The sequence below is a fragment of the Microtus pennsylvanicus genome, chromosome 9 (assembly GCF_037038515.1).
Source record: "Microtus pennsylvanicus isolate mMicPen1 chromosome 9, mMicPen1.hap1, whole genome shotgun sequence".
NCBI classification, from domain to species: Eukaryota; Metazoa; Chordata; class Mammalia; order Rodentia; family Cricetidae; genus Microtus; species Microtus pennsylvanicus.
Genome location: NC_134587.1, coordinates 48,307,376 through 48,332,067, shown reverse-complemented (window position 1 = coordinate 48,332,067; position 24,692 = coordinate 48,307,376). Strand labels below are relative to the sequence as shown.

Here is a 24,692-nt window from a genome sequence, read left to right as displayed (position 1 = left end):
GTTCTCATTAGCTTACCTCTCTTGCTGGTGGAACGGCCAGCCTCCATTGTCGGAGGACCTGAAAGGGCAAAGAGGGGGAGTCTCCTTAGCAGAGGGACTGTCTGATATTAATCACCCCCTTAAAATTGACAAGGGAGGCAGTGCATTTAACCACTTAATTGCTACAGGTTTTTATGGGCTGCTGTTTGCAGACGTATTTAATGAAGAAGTTATAAATCTAAGAGAGCTTAAAATTTTAATTTTATCCCTAAATATTATCCTTGTTCTCGCGTTTGTAGCCGGGCCTCAGGAGTGTAGTCACGTGAGATACTCTTTAAATGAACATATTTGCTAACTGGCGTGATTTCAGTTTCTAAAACATTGGTTCCAGCAATTAGGCCTTTTTTTCCAGTTCCCAAATGACTAGAGGAATTCGTCTTGATTATAATTGCTCTTAGCCACGCATATCTAATTTGTGTCTTTTTAAGTGTTAATTAGTAAACAGTTTGAGCTGACATCTTTATGTGTTTGCGTGTTGAAAAATGGGGCTTATTGCTTATTTAGCTTGGGGCTGATTCCACTAGCATTTACGTCACGACTCAAAGGTGAAATTAATGGAAACACATTTGGCAGCATGAGGTTTAAAGAATTTTCAAATTCAGCTTCTGGATGTCCACTTTTCCGGGGCCTCTTCGAATGAACGAGGTTAAGGTGGGCTGGGGAGCTACGTCTGCCGGAGGGAAGCCAGGCAGGCTTTTGCACCCATAATGAAATGGCAGAGTCCCAATTTTATCGCCACAAAGTGTTCATATCCAGCGTATTTGTTCCTTTTTTTCTGCAGTTGGAAAGCTTTCCTCGTGCTTAGGAGTGTGAACTGATTTGAAGGGCTGAGCTTCAGCCACAGAAATATGTGGTCCCTTTCCACCATCTAGTGGTCAGGTCTTGAATTGCAGCAGATCGCATGGCCACCTCTCTGCTAGGTGAGATGCAAGGTTCTCCACACAGCATCCTTTTATCCTTTGTTTCTAACCAGAAAGGTGGAGTATTTGGGAAAATAAATCTGCCCACTTCATGCATTAAGTGTAACTATCCAGTGGACTCCTATTTCCTCTTGTATAGTCTTTTTTTTTGTTTTTGTTTTTGTTTTTCGAGACAGGGTTTCTCTGTGGTTTTGGAGCCTGTCCTGGAACTAGCTCTTGTAGACCAGGCTGATCTCGAACTCACAGAGATCCGCCTGCCTCTGCCTCCCGAGTGCTGGGATTAAAGGCGTGCGCCACCACCACCCGGCTCTTGTATAGTCTTCAAAGACCGCATCTACCACCCAAATTTTTACAGAGCTCACACTGACTTGAGACCATTCCAGCTCAAAACAAAGAAACCCCAAAAGATGGTATGCTGGTGAGGTGGGGGTGTGCCACTCAGCTGACTGCACCAGTTTATAGTGTGCCCCACTGAGCTGTCAGCATGCATGTGATGATTGCCAGTTGCGAGGGAAAATTTTAAAAAAAATTTAAAGACCCTAATGAGTGTGCTAAGTGCTTTTCTGAAGGTACAAAATGTCTTCAGAAAGATGGGAGGAGTTTGGTTCACCCTGACACATTCTGCTGACCACAACTCTAAACCCACAATTCGTGCCACAGACCAGCATTAACCTTGCTGGTATGATATCATTTGGAGCAGCTTGCCAGTTGGAATAGATTGTGTGCACACATGTGCGTGTGTGCATGCAGAAACCAGGGGTCTACATGGGTATCTTCCTTGATCATCTACCCCAGTTTTTGAGGCGGCGTCTTGCACTAAATCTGTAGCTCACTGATTCAGTTAAGTTAGCTTGGCCAGAGAGCCCCAGGTATTGCCTGTCTCCATCCCTCACCAGGTCACCAGGGGTTATACTGGCTTTGCATGGATGTTTGTGCTTTGCACTCACTCCCTGGTGCTTGCGTGGCTGGCACTTTCCCAGTGGAGCCGTCTCCTCTGGCCCAGGCATCAACCTTTTCAGTGTTTTGTGTTTTCCCTGCAGACAACTATTGTACATGCAGAAAAATGCAAACTTAGGAAAACGTGGAGTAAAGAGTGAATAACTCCTGCTGCCCACCCTGGACACAAACACACACTCACACGCACACACACACGCACATTAGACCAGCTCACCTGCAATCACAGTTCTTTAACCTACTCCCTACTCCCACTCATTCTAAATGCGTCCCCCTGTGCTCACAGTTAAGTGGGGCTCTCCATCAAAGCAGCTTCTCCCGCGGCAGATGGAGATGATTACAGAAGCCACAACTGGCCAAAGTGCAGTTTGCAGCTCATTCCTTCGAATGGCCACATTCTCTGCCTTTTTAAAAGCACTTTTCTGAGAATTTTATACATGAATACTGTGTTTATATCACTTCATTCTTCCCTCCAGCCTCTTGTCTTTCTCCCAGTCCCTTTCCACTTCATGACCTCTTCACACACACACACACACACACACACACACACACACACACACACACACACACCACTGCATCCAGTTAGTGTTGCTAGCACATTTTGTGTTTAGGGCTGACCACGTGAGATCAGATAACCTATCGGAGGGGCTCATTTCCCAAGAAGACTGGTTCCCCCTCAGCAGCTATGTATTACCTAGCTCTTCCTCTGGTGCTGGGGCCATGTGACATTTTCCTGTCCATGTTGGGGCATCAGCTAATGGTGTCGCTCTGCAGGTCTTGTTTGAACACCTCCCTAGAGGCTGTCTTGTGGCTGGCATCCTGGCTCTCTGGCCCCTGTATTGTCTGCTCCATCCCTCCCGCCACCGCCATCTGCAGTTCTCCTTGAGCCTGGGGTAGAGTTGTGTTTATTAATCACTGGGATGTGCACCTCGGTCAGAGGTCTTTGCATTGGGGCAGTTGTGCTTCTACAGTGGTCTTAGCTTCTGCAAAAGAAGCTTCTTGGACAGAGTGAAAGCTGCACTTCCTGTGCTTCTGAGGGAAGTATTTGGAATGCTGTTGGGAATTGCACTGGTTTAGGAGAGCAGCAGTAGTGGGATCTCTAGGCTCCTTGGCTCACCGGCCACAGGCAGGTGCCTGGGTTTGCATTATCAGGCATGAATTTTTCATGCTGACTAAGCCTTCTGTCCAAGTAGGAGGCTTTGGTTACCTCCAAAATGCAGGTGCCACTATTACCCTCCCGTCCATCATGCTGGTCCTTGTGGCTCATCGCCTCACAGTTGAGTAGGACTTTTAGCTGCCCTTCTCCCTTGGTAGCCACACAGCACCTTTGTCTGCTTGAGAGCTGCTCCTCAGGAGGAGGCTTCCAGGTGGCTCTGGTCCCCTCTGACCAACAGCCCGTAGGCTCCTCTTGCTTGGCGCTGGGGATTTGTTGTCTGTGACTTTATGAGGTACACCCTCACCCCCATGCCATACCCTTCAGTGGTTACGCTCTGCCATACTTAGCCGGTCCCGTGCTGCCTGATGCTGGAGTCATCCCCATGGCTATCAGAGAGTGTAACTTGATTCTCTGTGTGTGTAGCTTCCCTGGTGGGGCCTTCTTTAGAAGGGGAAATGCTAGTTCTTTGCTTTCTAGATGAAGGTGAGTCCACTTAAGCCACCAAAGGAGCACGAGATTGGCTTTCTCCACATCCCGACCCCAGCCCAGCGACACTATGCTTTTAGTGTCTGGCACTGTCACCTACCGCAGAGCTGAAGGCCTCCATGTGCCTCGTGGGTCTGTGGTCATTGGCTGTCCTCCAACTGCATTTCTCTTGGGAATCTCTCCTGTTGGTGCTCTTGGCGTGGCGGGTTCCCTCCAGCTTACTTAATGTTTATTCCCACTCCGCGGGGAGCATGTGTGTGTGTACACTGGGGAGCATGTGTGTGTGTGTGTGTACACTGGGGAGCATGTGTGTGTGTGTGTATACCGGGGAACATGTGTGTGTGTATACTGGGGAGCATGTGTGTGTGTGTATACTGGGTAGATGTGTGTGGGTACACTGGGGAGCATGTGTGTGTGTATACTGGGGAGCGTGTGTGTGTGTGTGTGTGTGTGTGTGTACACTGGGGAGCATGTGTGTGTGTGTATACTGGGGAGCATGTGTGTGTGTGTGTGTATACTGGGGAGCATGTGTGTGTGTGTGTATACTGGGGAGCATGTGTGTGTGTACACTGGGGAACATGTGTGTGTGTGTGTATACTGGGGAGCATGTGTGTGTGTGTGTATACTGGGGAGCATTGTGTGTGTGGGTACACTGGGGAGCATGTGTGTGTGTGTGTATACTGGGGAGCGTGTGTGTGTGTGTATACTGGGGAACATGTGTGTGTGTGTGTATACTGGGGAACATGTGTGTGTGTGTGTATACTGGGGAGCATGTGTGTGTGTGTATACTGGGGAGCATGTGTGTGTGTATGCTGGGGAGCGTGTGTGTGTGTATACTGGGGAGCATGTGTGTGGGTACACTGGGGAGCATATGTGTGTGGTACACTGGGGAGCATGTGTGTGTGTGTGTGTATACTCGCCCATGCGGACTTGTGTGCAGAGTCCAGAGCTTAGCATCAGGTCTTTCCCTAAAGTTCTGAGACCTGAACCTGGAGCTGTTTTCCTCTAGCTTTGCTGGCCTGTGGGCCCCAGGGACCCTCTTGTTGCTGTCCGCCAGCTTGGGATCACAGGAACAAGCTGTTAAAGCTGACTGTGAGCTCTGGAACTCCAAACACAGGTTCTCATACTCACACAGCAAGCACTACACCCTCTAAGCCACAGTTCTCACCCTTCCTAACGCTGCGACCTCTTAATACATGTGTGGTGACCTCCAACCATGAAATTCTTTCCACTGCTACTCTATAACTGTAATTTTGCTACTGTGATGAATCATAATGTAAATATCTGATATGGAGAATGTCTGCTACACTACCGTGACCCACAGGTTGAGAATTGCTGCTCTAAGCCATCTTCCCAACCCTTTCCATTCACTTTTTAGTGATAATCGTGTTAATTCTTGGAAAATTTCATACAATGTATTTTAAATATGTCAACCCCCCCAACACCTCCTATTTCTGCTCCACCCCAACCCTTCTCACCCGACTTTGAGATTTCTCTAATTTTCTTTTCCACTGAGTCCTGTCTGTGCTGCCTAGCTAATCTTGGATAGGAGTGGGGTCTGCCCTGCTGTGGTCATCCTGTGAGGGTCACATTGTTAAAGACTCTCCCTCTCCTGGCAGCTGTCAAATGTCAGTAGGGTTCTCAGTTAGGGTTGGGATTTCATATCCATCCTAGCCCCCTATGCAGGGCTCTGTCTGGCCTCAGCATGTGCGGGTCTTAACTTACTGTCTCAACTATTTTGTGTTCGTATGTGCATCTGTCCTGTGGTGTCTGGGAAACACTGTGTTCTTGATTGCTATTATCAAGCATCAGGCACCTTTGGCCCAATCTATCTGTCTGTCTGTCTGTCTATCATTAGGTTTTTTGGGGTTTTTGTTTGTTTGTTTGTTTTGTTTTGTTTTTTGAGACAGGGTTTCTCTGTAGCCCTGGCAGTTCTGGAGTTCACTCTGTAGACCAAGCTGGTCTCGAACTCAAAGATCCACCTGCCTCTGCCTCCCGAGTGCTGGGATTAAAGGTGTGCACCACCGCCTGGCTTATTTATTTTAATTACATACCAGTGGGACAGATATAGGTATGTGCACGTTAGTGCTCCTAGGGGAGCTGGAGGCATCAGATTCCCTCCACCCTGGAGCTGGAGTTACAGGCGCTGTGAACTGCCCAACTTAAGTGCTGGGAACAGAACCCAGGTCCTCTGTGAGAGGAAAGCAGAATGCACTTTTCTCTGCTGGGCCATCTCTCCTGCCCTTACTGCGGGTTCTTAGAAATCTTTCAGTCCCCTCTTTCTGAAGACCCAGAGCCTTGGATGAGGGATGTGATACAAATGTCCCTTTTAGAGCCAGGCTCCACAATCTCTTATTCTCTGCATGTTGACTGCATGGCTGTCATTACCATCTACTACAAAGAGAAGCTTCCCTGATGGGGGTGTTGGACCCCTTCCCTCTCAGTCGGGCTCCTCCCCCTCAGTCAGGGTCTTCCCCCCAGTTGGGCTCCTCCCCTCTCAGTTAGGCTCCTCCCCCCTCAGTCAGGGTCTTCCCCTCAGTCGCCCCCCCCAAGTCGGGCTCCTCACCTCTCAGTCGGGCTCCTCACCTCTGAGTTGGGATCTTCCCCCCCCCCCTTTTTTTTCTTTTTTTCGAGACAGCATTAATCTGTGTAGCCTTGTCTGTGGCTGTCCTAGAACTCGCTCTGTAAACCAGGGTGGCCTTGAATTCACAGGAATCTGCCTGCCTCAGCCTCCTGAGAGCTAGGATTAAAGGTGTCTGCGCCACCACCGCCTGGCCTCCCCTCTCATTTTTAAGAGCCCTCTTTACTTTAAAGATGGCTACCTTGGGCCTGGGGAGAGGCTTTGGGTTTTGTTTTTGCATCATTCTTACAATAAAAACAACAATATTTCCTTACTTTATATTTTAAAATACTAAAATACTAAACATCAACTACTTGCTCTGTTTGGCATGTTTTAGAAAGAACCTCTAGAGCTGCCTTATTCCTAACGTTTTAGCAGTTTCCAGGCCGTTTTCTTCTGCACTTCAATTCTAACCTTCCTGTGTGCACTGTAAGGCTTTTCCTGTGGGCGCTGTTCTGACTCCTGCTTTGCGATTGCTCTCACAGATGAAGGGGTAGTTGGGGCCCTCTGTGACTCACTGATTTTCCTAATTAGAGGCACTAACATTCCATCTGACCCACAGCCTTTCAAGGAGGGACAGTGAGTAGACGGCCTTATCCTGAGAGAGGGTCTCCTGGTCTCGATGGACTCCAGGATAAGCTTCGAGAATCTCCTGCCTCAGCCTCACAGGAACCGATCGGAATTACAGACTTATGCCACCACTCCAGCCCCCTTTGTTTGTCTGGGGTACATTTGGCTTATTTTGGGTGCATGCATATGGAAGTCAGAGGGCTTGTGGGACTGTTTCTCCTGTACCACCATGTAGGTTCCAGAGATAGAGCTCGGGTCCTCTGGCTTGACAGCAGCCACCACCTTTACCTGCTGAGCGTCTCACTGACCCCATCCTGTTTTTGTTGGAACTGCACTGAACTCATGGGTAATAGGATGATTGACATTTTACATGGTATGTCCACCTGGGGACAGGTGTGCTGGCTTACCCAGGTCTTTGCGTATTGACCAATGGGAAACCAAGGAGTTTTCTTTGAAGAGTTCTCATGTGTTTCTTTTTGTTGTTCTTTTGAGATGGGGTCTCAAGCAGCCAAGGCTGACCTTGAACTCTGTATGTAGCTGAGCGTGACCTCCAACTTGTGGTCCTCCTGTCTTTACTTCCCAGTGCTGAGATTACAGGCATGCACCACCATGCCAGGTTTTTACAGTGCTGGAGATGACGCCCTTTATGTGTGCTGGGCCAGCACTGTGCCAGCTGAGCCACATCCCTGGCCCCCTCCTTCCTTTTAAGACATGCCTGGGTGTTGTGTGTCTTTATGGCTCCTGTTGTCAGGGCCCTTGCTTGTTCCTTCTCATCAGTCACATGTATAAAGTTCCCAGCCTTGGTAGTACCTCTAGAGCCCACCGCTGCTGACTTGAAGCAGCCAGACACTGTCCTGGTCTCTTACGTAGCGGCCGTCCCCCGTCCTGGTGGACTTGTCTCCTCAGAAGGGCCTTCTCGGTTCCGGAGCCACTTCAGTGGCAGTTTCTACTCTCTGCGTCCACACGTTCTCTGTGTTTTCATCTTTTCTTCTGCTTAAGACTTGGCCGTGTGTCTCTCTCCTATCGCTGTCATCGGGATGGGTGGCAGCTTCTCAGCAGCAGCCTTTGTTCATCTGTGGAGATGGCTCTTCTCCTTCCTGCATGTTAACGTGGTAGACTGTGTTCACAGAGCCCCGGGTCCGCCCCTCCTCACTGTCTTTGGGGTTTTGTGTTTTGCTTCACGTGTATCTGCGTATGCGGATGCCATGTATAGAGTTGCACTCACAGGCCAGAAGAAGGAATCAGATCCCACATGGCTGTGAGCTCCCCAGGGTGGGTGCCGGAACCAAACTCAGCTCCCCTGGAAGAGAAGTAAGTTCTCTTAACGGCTGAGCCTCTGCTCGGTTGTTCTCAATCTTCCTAATGGTGTGATCTTTTAATACAGCGCCTCATGCTGTGGTGACCCCCAGCTGTAAGATTATTTCTCTGCTCCTTCGTGACTGTGATTTGTCTCCCCACTTGGAAGGCAGTGGCCTTTCACACTTTCCTGCCATGACCTAGAGAAGAGGGGCATTACAAACAGCCATTTCTGCAGATGTCCAAGTGAATTCTAAAATGCCATCTCAATGCTGGGCAGCCTAGAGCTGTCTATGGCACAGCTGTGGTTTCCATTCAGTGCCAAAGGCCTTTATACATACGGGAATACACACACACACACACACACACACACACACACACACACACACACAGTCTGCCCTGGGAGACCACAGCAAAGGAAGGCTGTGTTTTATGTCTGTAGAGAAAGCTTCCTCCCATTTTCTCAACTTCTCTGCCTGTCTTTCACTCTCAAAGTTTAATAGTCGTGAGCACAAGAGACTTTTCACTGTCCTCATGATGTGTCCCTGCTGACAGTGCTATTGTTGTGGCGGCCTCGTCCTCTGCCTAGCTGGGAAGTGTACGCTTCTCTCCAGGAGAAGCATGAAGGCTGGTGGTCGCTCTGTGAGAGTCAGGTGGTGTGTGTCCATGTGGAGAGGGGTGCAGGACTGGTGTGCCGGCTGTTATGTCACTAGCACCCTGCCCCACTTTGCTGGGGACCCTATGGCCAGACTTGCTTTTGCCCTGTCTGCCCGTGTCCAAGCAGAGAACAGATGCCCATAGGAAAAGTTGACAAGATCATGAACCACAGAGGTCCTTCCCTCTTCATCCCTCAGCCTTGCCCTTCAGTTGCCTGAAGGACTGGACTATCTCGGAGTTCCCAGCCCTGGCTGTTAAGTGGGGTCCTTGTTAGAGGGCAGATGCGAAGTCTAAGCTAGCTCATCCCAGGTAAGCAGCAGGCACGCCCGCAGCAGGCCCTCCCCAGTCCTTCCCCAGGGTTTGGAGATCATAGAGCCCCTTGAGTAGTAGAGGACCTTCCAGAATAGAGAGAGGTTCTGGAGGCTGAGTCGCAGGTGAGGAAGGGCGGCAGCCTAAGAACTTACTTACAAATGGAAGACAGGTTTGAGCCCAGGCTATGGCAGTGCCTGAAAGGTGGGGGATGGTTGTGTGGCCCAGGAGAGGCCTGGAGAGCAGGCAGGCGGGCTACTGTCTCTAGCCTTTCAGCTTTTCAGAACCACACAGTCATTCACAAAGCTCATCCTCAAGAACAGTATGATTGAGTTCCAAAAATTTTACAAAAACTTGAGCTAGGAATGTAGGTACATGCCATTAATCCCAGTACTTCAGAGAATTCCAGGCCAGCCAGGACTACACAGAGAAACCCTGACTTTAAAAACAAAAACAAACAAACTTAAAAACTATCTCATGATGTTTTAGGTAAATTGCTTATTTTGTTTTAGGCTGCATTCATAGCTATCCTGGACTGCCTGGTCTAGCCTCTTCTGCTCCTTCTGCCCTTGTGTTAGGCCATCTGCGACAGCCCAGGCCTCCCTCCACTGTTCTCAATCCCTGAAGCTTGAGTCCTGGTCTTTAGTTCCCTACATTAGGGGCCTTACCTGGGCCCCCCAAACTCGCCCTTGTGTATACCCTTGCAGAACCTTCTGTGACCTGGTGCAGTATAACCTGCCTTTGTTCTGGCCCCACATCCCAACTGCCCCCCATCAAGGGGTGGGCATGGACACCTGGCCAGCTCAGCACTCGCTCCAAGTGCCCCTCTGGACCTGGGCCAGTACCGCTCTGGCTCACTCTGGGGTCGCAGGAAGTCAAACCCAGCCCTTGGTGAGAGATACAGACCTTCCTACTCTCCCTGTCTAGAGCCCTCTGGTGGATAGGACTGGTACTGGCTCAGGGGAGGAGGGCCAAGAGGGCCAGGGGCGGGTACGGCTTGTGCTCGTCAACCCTCCTGGGTAGGTAGCACTTCTGTTTCAGTAACCATTAAAACAGGCCAGGGACTTTGATAAATGCCACTGCTGTCCCCATCTCTGCCTCTTGGGCACAGGCACTGCTGGGTGTGTTTGCACAGATCACTTCAGTGGCTGCCACTGCTCCCCTGTGAGTGACAGGAGACATCTAGTCACCGCTTTTCCTTGAGGTTGAAGTGATCAGCCGCGGTGATGCTGTTCCTCCTACTAGCCGAACACTGGCCTCATGGTGAGGCAGGGCTTGTGGAAACTGTGACCCAAGTCTGCACGAGAGGCCTCGGACTATCTGTTAAAGGTCCTGGGGGCCTGGGGAAAGTCCCCTACAGAGCCCCTGCCTGACAGTGACATCTCTTTCCTAGGCCAGGCCAGTGGAGCAGTTGCTATAACAGGCTGTGCCCACCAGAGGGTACACTGCCCCGCACAGCTCAGCTGAGCTGGACTCTGCACACCAAATGCTTTTTAATTGAAAAATTTTTTTAATTCAAAAAGGATTTGCTGTTTGTACTCAAGTGCAGGTTTCCCTTATGCAGGAGACTAATGTCTTGAGTAAACAGATCCGGGCTCAAATCCGCCTTCAAAGGTACTGTCTGTTTGCCCAAGGGAGTGAAAGGGCTTCCAGAAGCCGCCCTAGTCTCTTGGGCAAACATTTTGGGGACGAGGAATCCCAGGCGGAGGACATCGTCTGTGGGAAGGTTATCCGCAGCCTAAGGGGGATTATGTCGGGGGACATATGTTGAAATTTCATTTGGGGAATTAGGGAAAACGAGTGGGGGTGGTGACTTTTTCCAGTCAAGATAACCTAAAAAAAGAAAGGAAGAAAGAAAGAAAAATCTCCAGGGAGAGGGCAGGGGACCGAGGGATCTGTGTGTTGTGTCAGCCCCCAGGCTCTCCATGTGCAGCAAAGGGCAAGTGTGTACTTGCAATGCCCCCCAACACACACACACTCCAAGCCAGGGTCCAAGAGAAACGGGAATCCAGATGGTGAACTGGAAGGCAGGTTCTTGCCCCTTCCAGAGATCTCTTACTCTCAGCCACCACAGGCCTGAACCACATGACCCCATATGCTGAGCCCCCACTACTAGGTCAGCCACTTGCTCCCCCACCCACTGCCCAGAAAACTGTAACTCCATCCACATGCAAGCGCCCAGCCCCAGTCTCAGACCCGGCACTGGGGGCCAGACAGACAGTATCAAATGGAGGACGCGCCTGCTGACCGCTTCCTGCTGCCTGGGAGCCAAGCACAGCAGAGACGGTCCAGACTGTGCCTGCAGCCGTGGTCCTGGCTGCCAAAGCGGGGTACCCTACTCTCTTTGTCCCTGGTCCCCACTCAAACACCATGTTTTAGCCTCTTGCCCCTCACATTCCTACCCTCCCCCGTCACTCCCAGACCATGTTGGTCACAAGATTGGTCAGGCTAGCTCTCAGAACTGACCCAACATTCCAGCCTCCTAGAACATCACTTAAAAATACACATTTCAGATCCAACCAGACCCCACCACCTAGCCTGGGACTGACGGGCTCCCAGGTGAGGCTCTGTGGCTCACACCAGGGTATTGCCCCAAGGGCTGCCAGTCCCCACCCTAAGGGTGCAGGCCTGCCTTCTTGTCTTCTGATGTATGCTCTTGTCACCGTGGCCCCAGCTATCTCTCAACACCGTCCCTCCACACTCCACCCACACACATACATGCTGCCTCTTCTCCTGGATACTCCTAGGGACCCTCTCCCAGCCACCACCAGTGAACCCAAAATCCTGTCTGCTCCCCAACCTGCACTTCCTCTGGTGTCCTGCTGCCCAAGGCCTTTGTACCGTTGGGAGTGGCACCTGGGACCTCCACCCTCAAGCCTGTACCATTAAGCCCTCTCCACCTCTGCCTACCATGTCTTACTCACCCCTGTGAAAGGCCCAGGTTCCAAGAAGTGCCCCTGCTTGAGTCCTGGGCTGTGTGGAAAGTTCCTGGACCCCTCTGCCACCACCCTATGAGCCAGAGGCACAAAGGATTCCATAGGACCTATGTCTCTGCAGTCCTAACCCCCACCCCCAAAATGTTCCTTCTCCCACCCCCATCACTCCCCCAATCCCCAGTAAATAAGGCCTGTAGGTGCTGACAAAGCCAGCAGGCTCTGACATGTTGCTGTTCAGTGACATGCACACATATGAGCAGCCACCAGGTGGCAGTGTTGTGCTTACCATTGCCTGATAGACTGGGTTAGCCTGATGGGATGTGTTAGCCTGATGGGATGTGTTAGCCTGATGATGGGCTGGGTTAGCCTGATGGGCTGGGTTAGCCTGATGATGGGCTGGGTTAGCCTGATGATGGGCTGGGTTAGCCTGATGGGCTGGGTTAGCCTGATGGGCTGGGTTAGCCTGATGGGCTGGGTTAGCCTGATGGGCTGGGTTAGCCTGATAGACTGGGTTAGCCTGATGATGGGCTGGGTTAGCCTGATGATGGGCTGGGTTAGTCTGATGGGCTGGGTTAGCCTGATGATGGGCTGGGTTAGTCTGATGGGCTGGGTTAGTCTGATGGGCTGGGTTAGTCTGATGATGGGATGGGTTAGCCTGATGGGATGGTATGCCTTCGATAGTCATTAGAGGGTAGGAAAGTTGGGAAGGGGAACACTGTAGGCTGCTCTAATGGGCTCCCCTCATAGCCACCAGATGTTTAGTGGAAATTGCTTGCTACAAGGAATCGGCCTGTGCCACCCCTGGGATTAACAGACCACACCTCACCTTAGAAACAAGTCCACTAAGACTCAGGGCTGGGGCACCTGCCTGAGGGCTCTTGCAGCATCTAGCCCTCTCTCCTGTCCATGCTGGTACCAGATGCCGAGAGGCAGGACACACAGGGTTGCCTGGGAGCTCTCTTGAGTGGCTTCTGGGTTCACACACTGCACCTCAGTCCCTCCCTCAGGACAGGCTCCTGCTGTCTTTGGGTGTGTTATGAGGCTGGTGGGCTCTGTTTGGCCAGTGTTGCCTGGCAACAGGGCCGTGGGGCCACACAGCCTGGCTAGGATCTGCAGCTTCTCCTGCTGTGGCCTGGCCATGTTCTCTTCCACAGGCTGTGTGCTGGGCAGGTGTCCTGCACAGAGTCTTCTCAGAGCTGCTTTCTGTTGAAAAGCCTTTTTGGGGACGCCTCACCCCCCAGCTCCCGCTCCGGCTCACCACTTCTGATCTATTGAACATGTTTGGCAACCACTAACCTAAACACCTTTACCTAATGATGCCTATTGGGCACCTCAGGCTATCCCACAGCCCCTCCACCTCTGCCAGGACAGGGCAGCCTCTGCTGCACCTTACCATGCCCATATTGCATGTCTCAGCCTTCGGGTGAACTGCGAGGCCCCTCTCCTCACTCGACACATTCTTTTCTTCTCAGAGTTTTCACTGGACTTAGAGTCTTTTACTTTCAGCCCCTACAGAATTGGGGTCTCCAGTGCAATAGTTAATAATCCCCCACAGAACTGACTGTTGGCTCAGGATGGCAGCATAGGCTGGCAAATGGCAAATTCACACACATTGGCATACCACCTCCCCCAGCAGCTGCCTGGCCCATCTGTGTAACTGCAGGGTCCCCCGAGAAGGCTTTGGGCACAGTGGAGAATATTTGCACGGGGTGTGGAGTTGTGAGAGCAGCCCTGAAGCCCTTCCCTGATCCCTCAGGCAACAAAGGTGCTGTCCCGGGCAATGCACAGTGTGCGTGGTGGCGAGTAGTCCCAGGATCTGGGGGCTGAGGAAGGCCTCTGGTCAGTCATGGAGTCCACTCACGGGTCTGTCCCCACAGCCTGCAGTGGCCCCTCCTTTAGGTACGAGCAGGAAGGTACCTGCCTTTCAGCCTGGCACAGGTTCTCTTGGGAGCTTGCCAGTGGCACCAGATGGGCGCACTGCCAGTGCCAAAGTCTCACCCTGCAGAGGCAGAGACTGTGAAAGCTCCTACCCATTGCCCCTCTGAGCCTGACACACGCACACACACGCACACATGCACACTCATGCACAGTGACATCCCAGCTCCAGCTCCCAGCAGCCATTCTACCCGGGCCTCAGCAGGGGCTGCATCGCCTCTGCTCAGCCATGGCCATCCCTGGGGTCCTCTGGCCTGACTGTGCCTCTCTGTTCCTTCCTCCTGCAGTATGAGTACAGCTTCCGCACAGAGCAGAGCGCAGCAGCCCGGCTCCCGCCCAGCCCCACCCGGTGCCAGCAGATTCCCCAGTCCTGAGGAGCCCACAGCCTCCTGGGGGAGAAGACGTCTCCTACCCGGTGCCCAGACTACTGATGGGGTGGCTGGGGTGAGAGTTACTGCCTCCCCCACCTGCCCATTCTGCTTGCCCTCCCCACTGACCAAGAGACTCTGGGCAGCTGCATGGTCATATATGGTCATCAGCTCGCCTGACGAGACTCCCCTGCTTCCCTTGGGAACGTTGTTCATAATTGTGACTAATGTATGTGCTGTTAGTGACCAGAGGCTCCTAGCACACCTGTGTGATGACCACTTACCCCACGAAGAAAAATTCTTCCCTACCTGGAGTCACCCTTGAGGGCCCAGGCACATGCTCCAGCGGCCCAGTGATGCCCACTGACTCCCTTCAACTGACTGTCACCCGCTACAAGAATCCCACAGAGCCACTGTCTCCCTCCTGAAAGGCTCCAGGGTTGATGCTTCACACAGGATCATGTGAGATGCACCTGTCATCTCTGACCCAGGCTATGTGGTCAGCAGGCTCAAGGGGCCCCTGCACTTCATGATGACATCGAGACTCCAGACAACTGTGGACTCCTCCCCCAATGCACACACTGGATTCCAGAGAGCACAGATGGGACTCTGCTGTCTGTGGAGGTGACTGGGTGCCTACCTGGATGGAAACTTGGCTGCTAGGGTGCTGTGCCTGGCCACGAGCTCCAACCCTCACAAAGGGCTCATCTGTGGAGCAACTGCTCCACCTGCCAGCAACTGCTCCATACGCCTCTGCCTCGTGCCCTGACCTGGTGATGACCGACACAAAGCCTGCTCGGAGAGGCCTGATACCCAGCCCTGCAGGGACACCGTACAAGGGCACCAACTCCTCTCAGACAGGCCCGCTCACAGTCTAGAAGGCATCTCCTTCCAGGGATCTGCTATTTTGAAAAGACCGTCTGTCCCAGACATCTGAATTTGGGCTAGAGCAGTTCACAGGTATCCATCTGAGGTGCCAAGTTCAACTCCACATTCGTTGCCATAAAACGGTGGTCACTGCTGTCCCAGCTCTCAGCTCTCACCATGATGCGCTGCTTCGCCATAATTGGCTACTGGGGTTTGTCTGACATTGGTCCCCACAGCGTCTGTGGATATGAAGGTATGCACAGTGGCCAGTAGCCGTAGGCAACTCCACACTTAGCTGGTGCAGAGCTCTCCAGTTACAGCTCCAGAGACAGTCACAGGCAGCTGAGTGGCCAAGGTGCAAAAGGATCAGGAGCAAGAACCAGCCGACAAGATGGCGTGAGCCAGGGCAGGGCCGAAAATACCTCACCAACCTCCATCAGCCCCTCAGCTCCAGCTTCACGGGCCTTTGTGGCCCTTCCTCCCTCCTCAGCCTTCTCCACTTGATGGTACTTCATTTCCATGTGTGTACCCATCATCCCCCTGCCCCTGGGCCCCTCAGCCTCTGGGCAGCACAGGCCATGAAGAGGTAGTTAGCTCATCTGCCTGTGCCCCAGAGGCACATGGGGTCATGGGGTCAAACCTAGTACCACACTGGTGCTCAACAGAGCTGATGAACTGTCCCCCAGCTGACTCTACAAGCTGGGGACCCTGAGGACCTGTGTCTACTGCTGCTAGTGTAACACCAAATGTCTTGTGCGACCTGAGGGCCAACAGAAATGGGGCAGCCACTCATGGTCTGAGTTGACTGGGAAGGCTGTGGGACAAAGCCCAGGGTCTCCTGGCTACTTCCTTTAAGCTTGTGCACAATGTCTTACCGTCTCTTTCCATTTCTCAGTTGTGAAATCGTCCCCATCAGGTGATGTCAGATGACCCTCCCCACTTCCCTTAAAGGAGAATGTGGCTTCCTGCTGTGCTAACAGCCTGGAAGTTCAAAGGTGAAGACAGTGGACCCTTTGTCAGGGATCAGAAAGTCCGAGTGCAGAGGTCCCTGAAGAAAGGGCGGGGCTCTGCAGCCCACTCCTGCACAGGACTCGGCCACTGGGAAGAGGGCCAGCACATGGTGGAGCTGGAGCAATCTCGGGACACTGCAGACTTAGTGTAAGAATAGCCTTTCTGTGAATGTTGTAGCGTCCATGGCTTCTAGCTTCTGAAGTCTTGAGAACAACTTGGTGTCTGTGGTAGGTTTTAGGTTGCACCCAAGCCCTGGTTTCTTGTCTTTTGGCAGTGGTAGTAGTGGGGTATGCATGCCCGTGTCCACCTTGTGTGGACCTGGCACAGACCCAGGCCTGGGAGGTGCGGCTGTGCTTCCAGCAGAGCTGAGCAGCCTGTTGTGTGTGGTGTGAAACACTGGGCTGCAACACCCCTGGCCACAGCGAGATGACTTGCTGGGGGAACGTGAAGAACTGCAGCCGCTCCCTTGGGTCTCCTCCTCCCCCACCAGCATGTCCACAACTGCTGCTGTCCCTGCCAAGCACACACATCTCTCTCGAAAAGGCTAATCAGAGCACAGCACCCTACCCCATCACCCCACACTGAAAAGTTGGCTCCTTCCTAAGGGCCTTGGAAATGGCACACGGTGTGAGCGGGGCAGGGTGGCTCCAGGCTCACTTACAAATTTATCATAAGGCCAAGTCTAAGAATACATGTCAACCCCACTCACCTCTAGAAAAGGATAGGTTAGAGCCGTGAGTGTTCTTCCTGGGGTGGCCGTGGCATGTGGCCCCCTGTAGCTGTGGTCATTCTGCAGGAGGAAGCCGAAGCCCGTGTCAGAAGGACATACATATAAGGGGCCGAGATACTGAGCACACCCCTTCCTTCACTGGACATGAGACTTGGCAATCTTAAGCACATTCCTGCCGTCCCCCCAAACAAGCCCAGCATTGGGTGCTCTTTGCCCCGTCACTTGAAAAGCCTGAGGCACGTCTGTAAGCTTGCCAGTGGCAGAAGGCCTTGGGGCCAACCATCTGGCCTTTGTGCCCACCACTGTGATGGACTTTCGATTGCTAGGAAGTCACCTCACCATGGTAGTGGGTTCTAGGCATGGGTCAGGCTGGGAGCCTGTCCTGTGCCTCCTGAGACCCGAGGGCCCCGGACCGTGAGCATCTCTCCTGCTGCATTTATTGGAAAGGGCCTTGATGTGCCGCCAGGCCATGAAATGCTGGGCTCACCAAGTTCGTTTGCATCCTTCTGACCCCAGAGCCTGATGAAGAACCTGGGCCCTCATTCCTGTGCCCGGCTCCCTCTCAGGTGATGCAGCACATCAGGGCAGCCCAGCTGAGCAGCTGCAGCATCAGCACCAGTCTAGGCTCTGTTGCCCTTCAAAGACTCGTTAGCGGCTGGGCCACTGTGTGGCGCTGGGACAAGGACCTAGGCGTAGCTGCCTTGCTGTGTATTTATTCAAGGTGACTGCTTGGCAAAGGGAGGTTTCACTGTGTGATTGTATTCTTAATATAATTTGTTAAATAAATGTTTGTTTTAACCTCTTTTCCCCAATTTGCTGTTATTTTTAAAGCCACCAGAGGTCAGTGTCCCTCAGGGGAGGCCTCTGCCCAGCTGCAAGCTCTCCATCCTTCTCTCTAGGGCTCCTGAGGGCCAGGTGGTCACTCCCTTTGCCTTTCAGATTTCTAAAGAGCTGACGGTGACTTGAGGGTTTCAGGGCTACAGACATCCTTTGACCCTGGGAAGCGCCTGAGAGAAATCTCAGTTACTGTGAACACAAGGCCCCAGAAGACTGCAGAGGGCTCTTTGATCTTCTGCCACTGCATCCTGTCTCTGGGCCTCAGGGCTGGTCTGGCTATCAGAGTGTTGAGATGCAGCTTCCCTGATTTGGGCCTGCCCTAACTGCTCACCTGCGGCCGGATGCCACCTGCAGAAACAGCTGAGGGTTGCATACACATTTGAGGTTCCTTGTGAGGTCATTAGCAGTGCTCTGCCCCACAGCCTGACTCCTGGGCTCTCCGAGACTTAGAGGTGCCTCTATACCTGTACGCTCCACTCCCCAAACCCAGCCTCCTATCTCGAGTCCCTCCCCTGCATCTTTGAGGGGAACCAGATCTGAGTTCTGGTTCTGACTCTGCGGCTTCCTTCATCTGATCCCAACAGCACTCATCTGGCAGTTGAAGGTTTCCCTCCCTCAGGAGCTCCCTCGGGAAGTCGATGGGGTGAGGGAAAGCTGTGGAGCACATGGCAGAGGCAGAGTGATGTGGAGGCTCGGGTCTGGACAGTTAGCCGGTTAGCTACAGAGCCCAAAGCCCCTCCTGTGCCCTACATCTGAAACGCCTGGGAAGTAAATACAATAGGAGTCCTCTGTACCACTTGGAAAGACGGAATGAGCCCCGGTGCCCAGGGCCTGGATGCCCATGTTTCCCCAAGCCCTCCAACCTAGACCAAAGTTGGTAAGGTGCCCAAACCAAGAGCTTACTGTGGGAGCCCAAGCCGTCACTGATGCCCCCACCTCTCAACAGTGTACATGACACCCACAAGCAGATAAGCATGGTTATAATTTGGATTTCAGAATGTCTTCCAAAGGCCGAGTGATAAAGTCATAGTTGCTCATTGACAGGCTTCTCAGAAGTGCTTGGGTCATGAGGCTTTGACAGTAGCAGTGGCTTCCTGTGTGCTTATAATCTGATGAGCCATTAGGGGCAGTAGAAAAGGAGTGACTCCTAATGGATGGTACTCCACCCTTGGGGCCGCCCTTGGTATGTGTCTCCAGTCACTCCAGCCCAAAGCCACAGAGCCGACGACCATAACCTGAAACCCCTGAGAGTCGACAGACTGCTGTGTGTTAAAGCTGAGCTGCTCCAATGTGTTAGCGTAGCAACCGAAAACTGCCATGGCCTCCATTACAGTCTCAGTTCAGAAACAGCCGAAGCCCCAGTCTTATCCCAAATCCAGAGTCCCAGGGCCCGGAAGGTCAGCTGGGGGACAATCCTTCTCTGGCCTCAGCACTGGCGGCCTAACCCCTCCCTGGAGTGCAGTCACCCTTAGAAGCCATCCCTCCATCTTCCTCGAATTCATCTTCCCAGCAGGACCCCCCACTCTCACTGTACCCTAAGAATGAAGCCTGAGTCCTCCAGAGTCCCACATTCAACTCACTTCCGCTGATAGTCATGCTAAGTGACCTGCAGCTCCCCACCTGTCTGAGAAGCCTCCTTGTCTTTGCCTAGTCTGTTCCTTCTACCAAGAATGCATGTCCACACACTTCATCAGTCAGGACCTTCTGCCTTGCCCCATCTGCAGCAAAGGCATTGGTTCTCCGTCTCCAGCCAGCTGAGTCTACCCTAAGTACCACATGTCACTGAACTGCAGCCACTGGATGCTCTCATTCGGTGGTGTGGCCCACGAGGAGGGGGCCATGCCAAGTTCATCACTTCCTCCCCGGCTACCGGAGTGGGCGGGACCAACAGTACCGGTGAAGAGATGTGAGAGGTCAGGAAGAGATGGACTCCAGCGGTGCCATGAGGCCCCTCAGTGGCCTCTGCACTCATCTTGATGTCCCAAAGAAATCAGAGATGGGCCTCAACAGGTTTGCCCCGGCATAGGCTTGGCTCTGGGCTTGACAGGCTTCGGTGGTGGTAGTGGTGACTGGCCTTGGCTGCAGACGCTCCTAGAAGCAGGTTCTGGGGAGAAAGACAACAGAAGGCTAATGTACCACAGAACCTAATCTAAGCCTGCTAGGGACTCGGTTTTCTGGTTCTGTTATTTCCTGCCTAGCCCTGGGTGGAAACTCTTGGCCTTGCAGAGTGTGGGAAAACATAGGGCTGTGGAGGAAGGGCATCAACCAGCAACCTTCCCAGGCTGGACCTGATGCTCCCACTTCCCCGCTCCCACACCTCAGGCTCAGGAGCTGTGTGTGGCCAAACAGCAGCCCTTGGGAATGGTAGGGCTGGGCCAGAGACCTAGAAGGTTCTGAAGGTCTGGCCCTCCTGACTGGGGACATGGGCAGAATCTGCACAAGCTGAACGGCCTAAGACGTGTGCCCATCTCCCACTCTCCTTCTCCACAGACGGGGTCCTGAGACATTCAACCCCAGCCACCTCTGGGAGTCTTGAGAGCCCCTCAAAGCCCCCTGCACCAGACCCACTCTAGGAGATCAAAAAGAACCTCTGTGGACAGGACAGTGAGCTCAGGGGTCCTCCCAGAGTGCCCCCTCCAGAGGTGAGCTCATCTGCAGCTCAGCTGAATGTCTAACGCCAGGCTTGCAGCCCTTCCCCAGTGGTGTGGTTTGGATCTTCCAAGCCCTCAGAAGCCTTGGTTGACAGTCTGTCTAGGACCTTCAGGAAGTCAGAGGAAGCAAGGTCATCAGAGATGTGCTCCTGAGGGAACTGAGCCTCCCTACTCACACCCCCGTGCCATCTCTTACCACTTTTTGGTTCTTATGAGGCGAACGGACATCCTCTGCCACAGACGTCTCCTCTCATAACAGGATCCAAGCAACAGGACCAAGACAAGAGATTCAAGAGTTTGGAACCAACCTGAGCTATAGTAAGTTCTAGACTGCTTGGGATATTCGGTAAGACCTTGTCTCAAAAAAATGAACAGGAGGCAGCACCCGCATAAGTATCTCACAGTCACCTGTAACTCCAGCTTCAGGGGAGCTAATGCCTTCAGCCTCTACAGGTTCCTGTATGGGCACCCCCATGTGCACACACACAGACACACGTGCGTGCACACACACACACACACACACACACACACAAAATAAAAGCTTTGAAACACTGGAGATGAGGATGTAAGTCAGTGAGAGTACTTGCCTAGTATGGGTGAGGCCATGGGTCCAATCTCCAGTACCACAGTAATAATAATAATAATAATAATAATAATAATAATAATAATAATAATAATAATAATAAACTCCAGTACCACAAGTAATATTAAAAATAATAAAAGAAAAATAAACAGGCTGGAGAGATGACTTAGAGGTTAAGAGCACCTAATCTCCTGCAGGAAACCTGAGTTTGGTCCCCAATAGCCATGTCAGCTCACAGCTACATGTAACTCTGTTTCCAGGGGATTTGACACATGCTTCTGGCCATTAAGGGAATCTGCCCAGATGTGCATATATTCTCTCTCTCTCTCTCTCTCTCTCTCTCTCTCTCTCTCTCTCTCTCTCTCTCTCTCTCTCTCTCTCTCACACACACACACACACACACACAATTAAAATAAAATATAAGAAAAATAAATAATTATTAAAGATCTCTTTCCACACCCTCTAAGTACAGACCAAGGTATCGAAAGCTGAGTTCACTTTTTCTGCTGCTGTGTAGGTTCCAAGTGTCATCCAAATGCCCATGTCCTTTATGCTTGCTCACTGGGTCGCATTCTTGGGAGGTGGCAGTCTGTTCTGAGATGAGGCGTAGGAGGAGGTCCTAGGGTGACTGCTCAGTGCTCCCATTACTGAGGTGAACGGCTCTGCCCTGCCTCATGTTTCCATAGAGGTGTTCCAGCGCAAACTCAAAGCAGCAGATCTCTGAAAACATGAGCCAAGAACTGTTTCTCTTTGTGGTTGATAGCTCAGGTGGCTGTCACAGTAGCTGGTGGAGAAACAGCATGCTCTCTCTGACACGTCGGACTCCAGAACACTGGGGAAGGAAAAAGGCGGCTCAGTTTATCTCAAGTTGACTCTAAACAAAACAAGGAATGACACAGAAGTCAAAGGCCTGTTTGGATTTGGAGTCTGAGTACAAAATTTTCCATGAAATATTTTATACAACTGAATCCACCTGCATATTCAAAACTAACTATGGCAAGTAGGATCATCTCAAGAATGTAAGAGGAGCTGAAGAGATGCCGTAGCAGTTAAGGACAGTTGTTAGTTTTACAGAAGACCCAGGTCCCTTCTCAGCACCCACACTGTCATTCACAAGCACCCATGAGTCTATTTCTATGGGATCTGTTGTCTTCTTGTGACCCCCAAGGGTACCAGGTACATATGTGGTACACACACATACTTGCAAGCAATACAATCGTACACATACAATATAAATTTTAAATACCATTGCCAATGGAAGTTAGATAGATGGCTTAGCAGTCAAGAGCACTGGCTGTTCTTGCAGAAGACCTAGGTTCAGTTCCCAGCACCCACAGGTGGCTCACAACCATCCGTAACTCCAGTTCCAGAGAATCCAATGCCTCTGACCTCTGTAGGTACCAGACACAAATATGCATACACATACATGCAGACAAAACACTCACATACATAAAAATAAATGTTTTAAATTCAAGAATATTCAGTACTGGGAAGGGCGGCCTGGGCAATTTACTTAATGAGCTAAGGATCTACAACCACAGTCCTCTCACCCACTGCAGAAACTGCATTTAATAAATGCCTTAATTTAGGAGCCTCTGTGAGTCCCAACCTTATCCTCTGGATAAGGACAAGTCAAGGATGAGGCCTACCACCATTCCCTCACTGTGCCCTGGGGATGTAAACCCAGGCTGTAAGACAAGACAAAGGAAAGGCAGGGTACAGATGGGAAGGGGAGAGGCGAAGCTGCCACTCTTGGCCTGGTATATAATCATCTGCATAGAAAACCAAAGGAACCAACAGATGGTTAGAGTAAAGAAAGAGGTGGCAAGGGTGTCAGATATAAAATGGTGATCAGAAATGAACTGTGCTCTTCTCTGTAGAGATGGCAACCAACTAAAAAATAATTAGAAAGTCTTTCAAATAGGCATAAACATATGGAAGAATTAACAAGGTGCAAGTTGTCTGTGCAGACGTCTGAACATATGAAAGCAAAGGATATCAAAATTAGTGAAAGTGCCATATTTATTATTATTATTATTATTATTATTTTATTATTATTATGTACATGGATGGGTGTTTTGCCTGCATGTATGTTTGCACAGTACTTGCATGCCTGGTACCCATGGAGGCCAGAAGAAGGCATTGGATCCCCTAGATCTAAAGTTACAGATGGTTGTGAGCTGTCATGTGGGTGCTGGGAATTGAACCCAGATCCTTTGGAAGAGCAGTTAGTACTCTTAATTGCAGAACCATCTCTCCAGCCCTGAAAATATCCTGTTACCTTAACATTCTAAAGCCATTTTATGCTTCATAAAAGCAAGAATTATTAGTTAGTCTTAGCTTAGAGCCCAATGACCAGGGCCATGTTCAGCATAACATAGGTCCTTGGTAATTATTTGTTTATTGAATTAATATGAAAATGCTGCCTTTTCCAACTAATATGTTCAAGGTAGCAGAAAATTATACAACTCTAAAAATCATAAAATTTCTAAAAGGAAAAATTCATGCAAGAATCCTGCTAGCACTTGACAGTTATTCTAAACTACTTACGTGCTTAATAAAGAATAAAAGTCTACATTAAGCTTTTCCAAAAATGTTTGTATGTATTTGCATGTATGTGAAACACATTAGTACAAGGGTGTGCATGTAGGGCCAGAGGACAGCTTCCAGCAGTGGGTTCTGCCCTTCCTCCATGTGGGGCCTGGGGACCAGTCAGATGCAAGCCATCAGCCTGACAGCATGTGTCTTTACCCACCCAGTCAGCTCACTCACCCAGGGTAAACTCTTTTGGTGTGTGGATATATGTGTCACCCAGGTACGTGCACTTTTTCTGAGCTGTGTCCCCAGCCCTAAACATGTTTCAAAGAGGGATTCATTCTTCCAGACACAGTTACTGCACAGCTAATGACAGCGCTGTGTTGGGGACAAGGGATGCTCATCGTGGAGAGTGCTCACTGCTCTTTCAGAGGACCTGAGTTAGGTTTCCAGCACCCACTACAGGCAGCTTCAGGGTATCCAATACTGTTAGCCTCCGTGAGCATTGCACAGATGCACAGACTCACACATAACTGAAAATAATGAAACCCAATCTTAAAGCTACAATCTGTATCACCGCACTCCTGAGGGACAGTGATAAGAAGCAAGCGCTGCATGTGGACTCTGGAAATTGTGCTTTTTCTACAGTTGAAACTGTCCTAAAATGTTCCTCATGGTTTAAAAGCAGTGTGACCCTGGAGTAGAGGCTCCGTGACACGAGAGTGGAGGGACAGGGACGTCCCCGTAGTTCTATTTCCTTAACTAAGTCCTAGGCCTTTTGGGCGTTAGCCAGTGTGAAGTTGCATCTCGCTGTGGTGGAGATGTGTGTTTCTCTGTTGACAAATGGAACTGAACTCAAGTCATATACTTATGGGTCATTGGTAACATCCATGCGGGCCTGAGAGTCTTTCCCTCATTTGTGGGGGAGTGGACTTGTCCCTCTTTCCTTTACTCTGCTTCTTTAGGGCACAGGGTCCCTCTGTGTTGCCCATGTTGGCCTAAAGCTTCTCAGCTCAAGTGATCCTCCTGCCTCAGCCACCCAAGTAGCTGAGGCCTAAAGTAAATGCCACCACACCTGGCTTGTATCATTTACACATCCAAAGGGACTCCCCTTTGCTGTATTTGTGTGCTGACACCAGTCCCATCCTGTTGCTAACTTTCCTCCCTGGAAGGTCTTCCTGTAAACATATACTAATAAATCTGAGTTGTTGATCAATCTTTTCCTTAGTGCT

At 51.2% G+C, this 24,692-nt stretch overlaps 1 protein-coding gene across 1 annotated transcript in view; it reads left to right on the top strand.

The window, feature by feature from the left end:
• Positions 1-17,660, top strand: part of Mvb12b (multivesicular body subunit 12B) — a 157,288-nt gene extending 139,628 nt beyond the window's left edge. Inside the window, exon 10 of the mRNA XM_075985937.1 lies at positions 14,166-17,660. Within this exon, the coding sequence (XP_075842052.1) occupies positions 14,166-14,252 (87 nt within the window). The 3' untranslated portion in view covers positions 14,253-17,660. The remainder of the gene's footprint in view (positions 1-14,165) is intronic.
• The last annotated feature ends 7,032 nt before the right edge of the window (positions 17,661-24,692 follow it).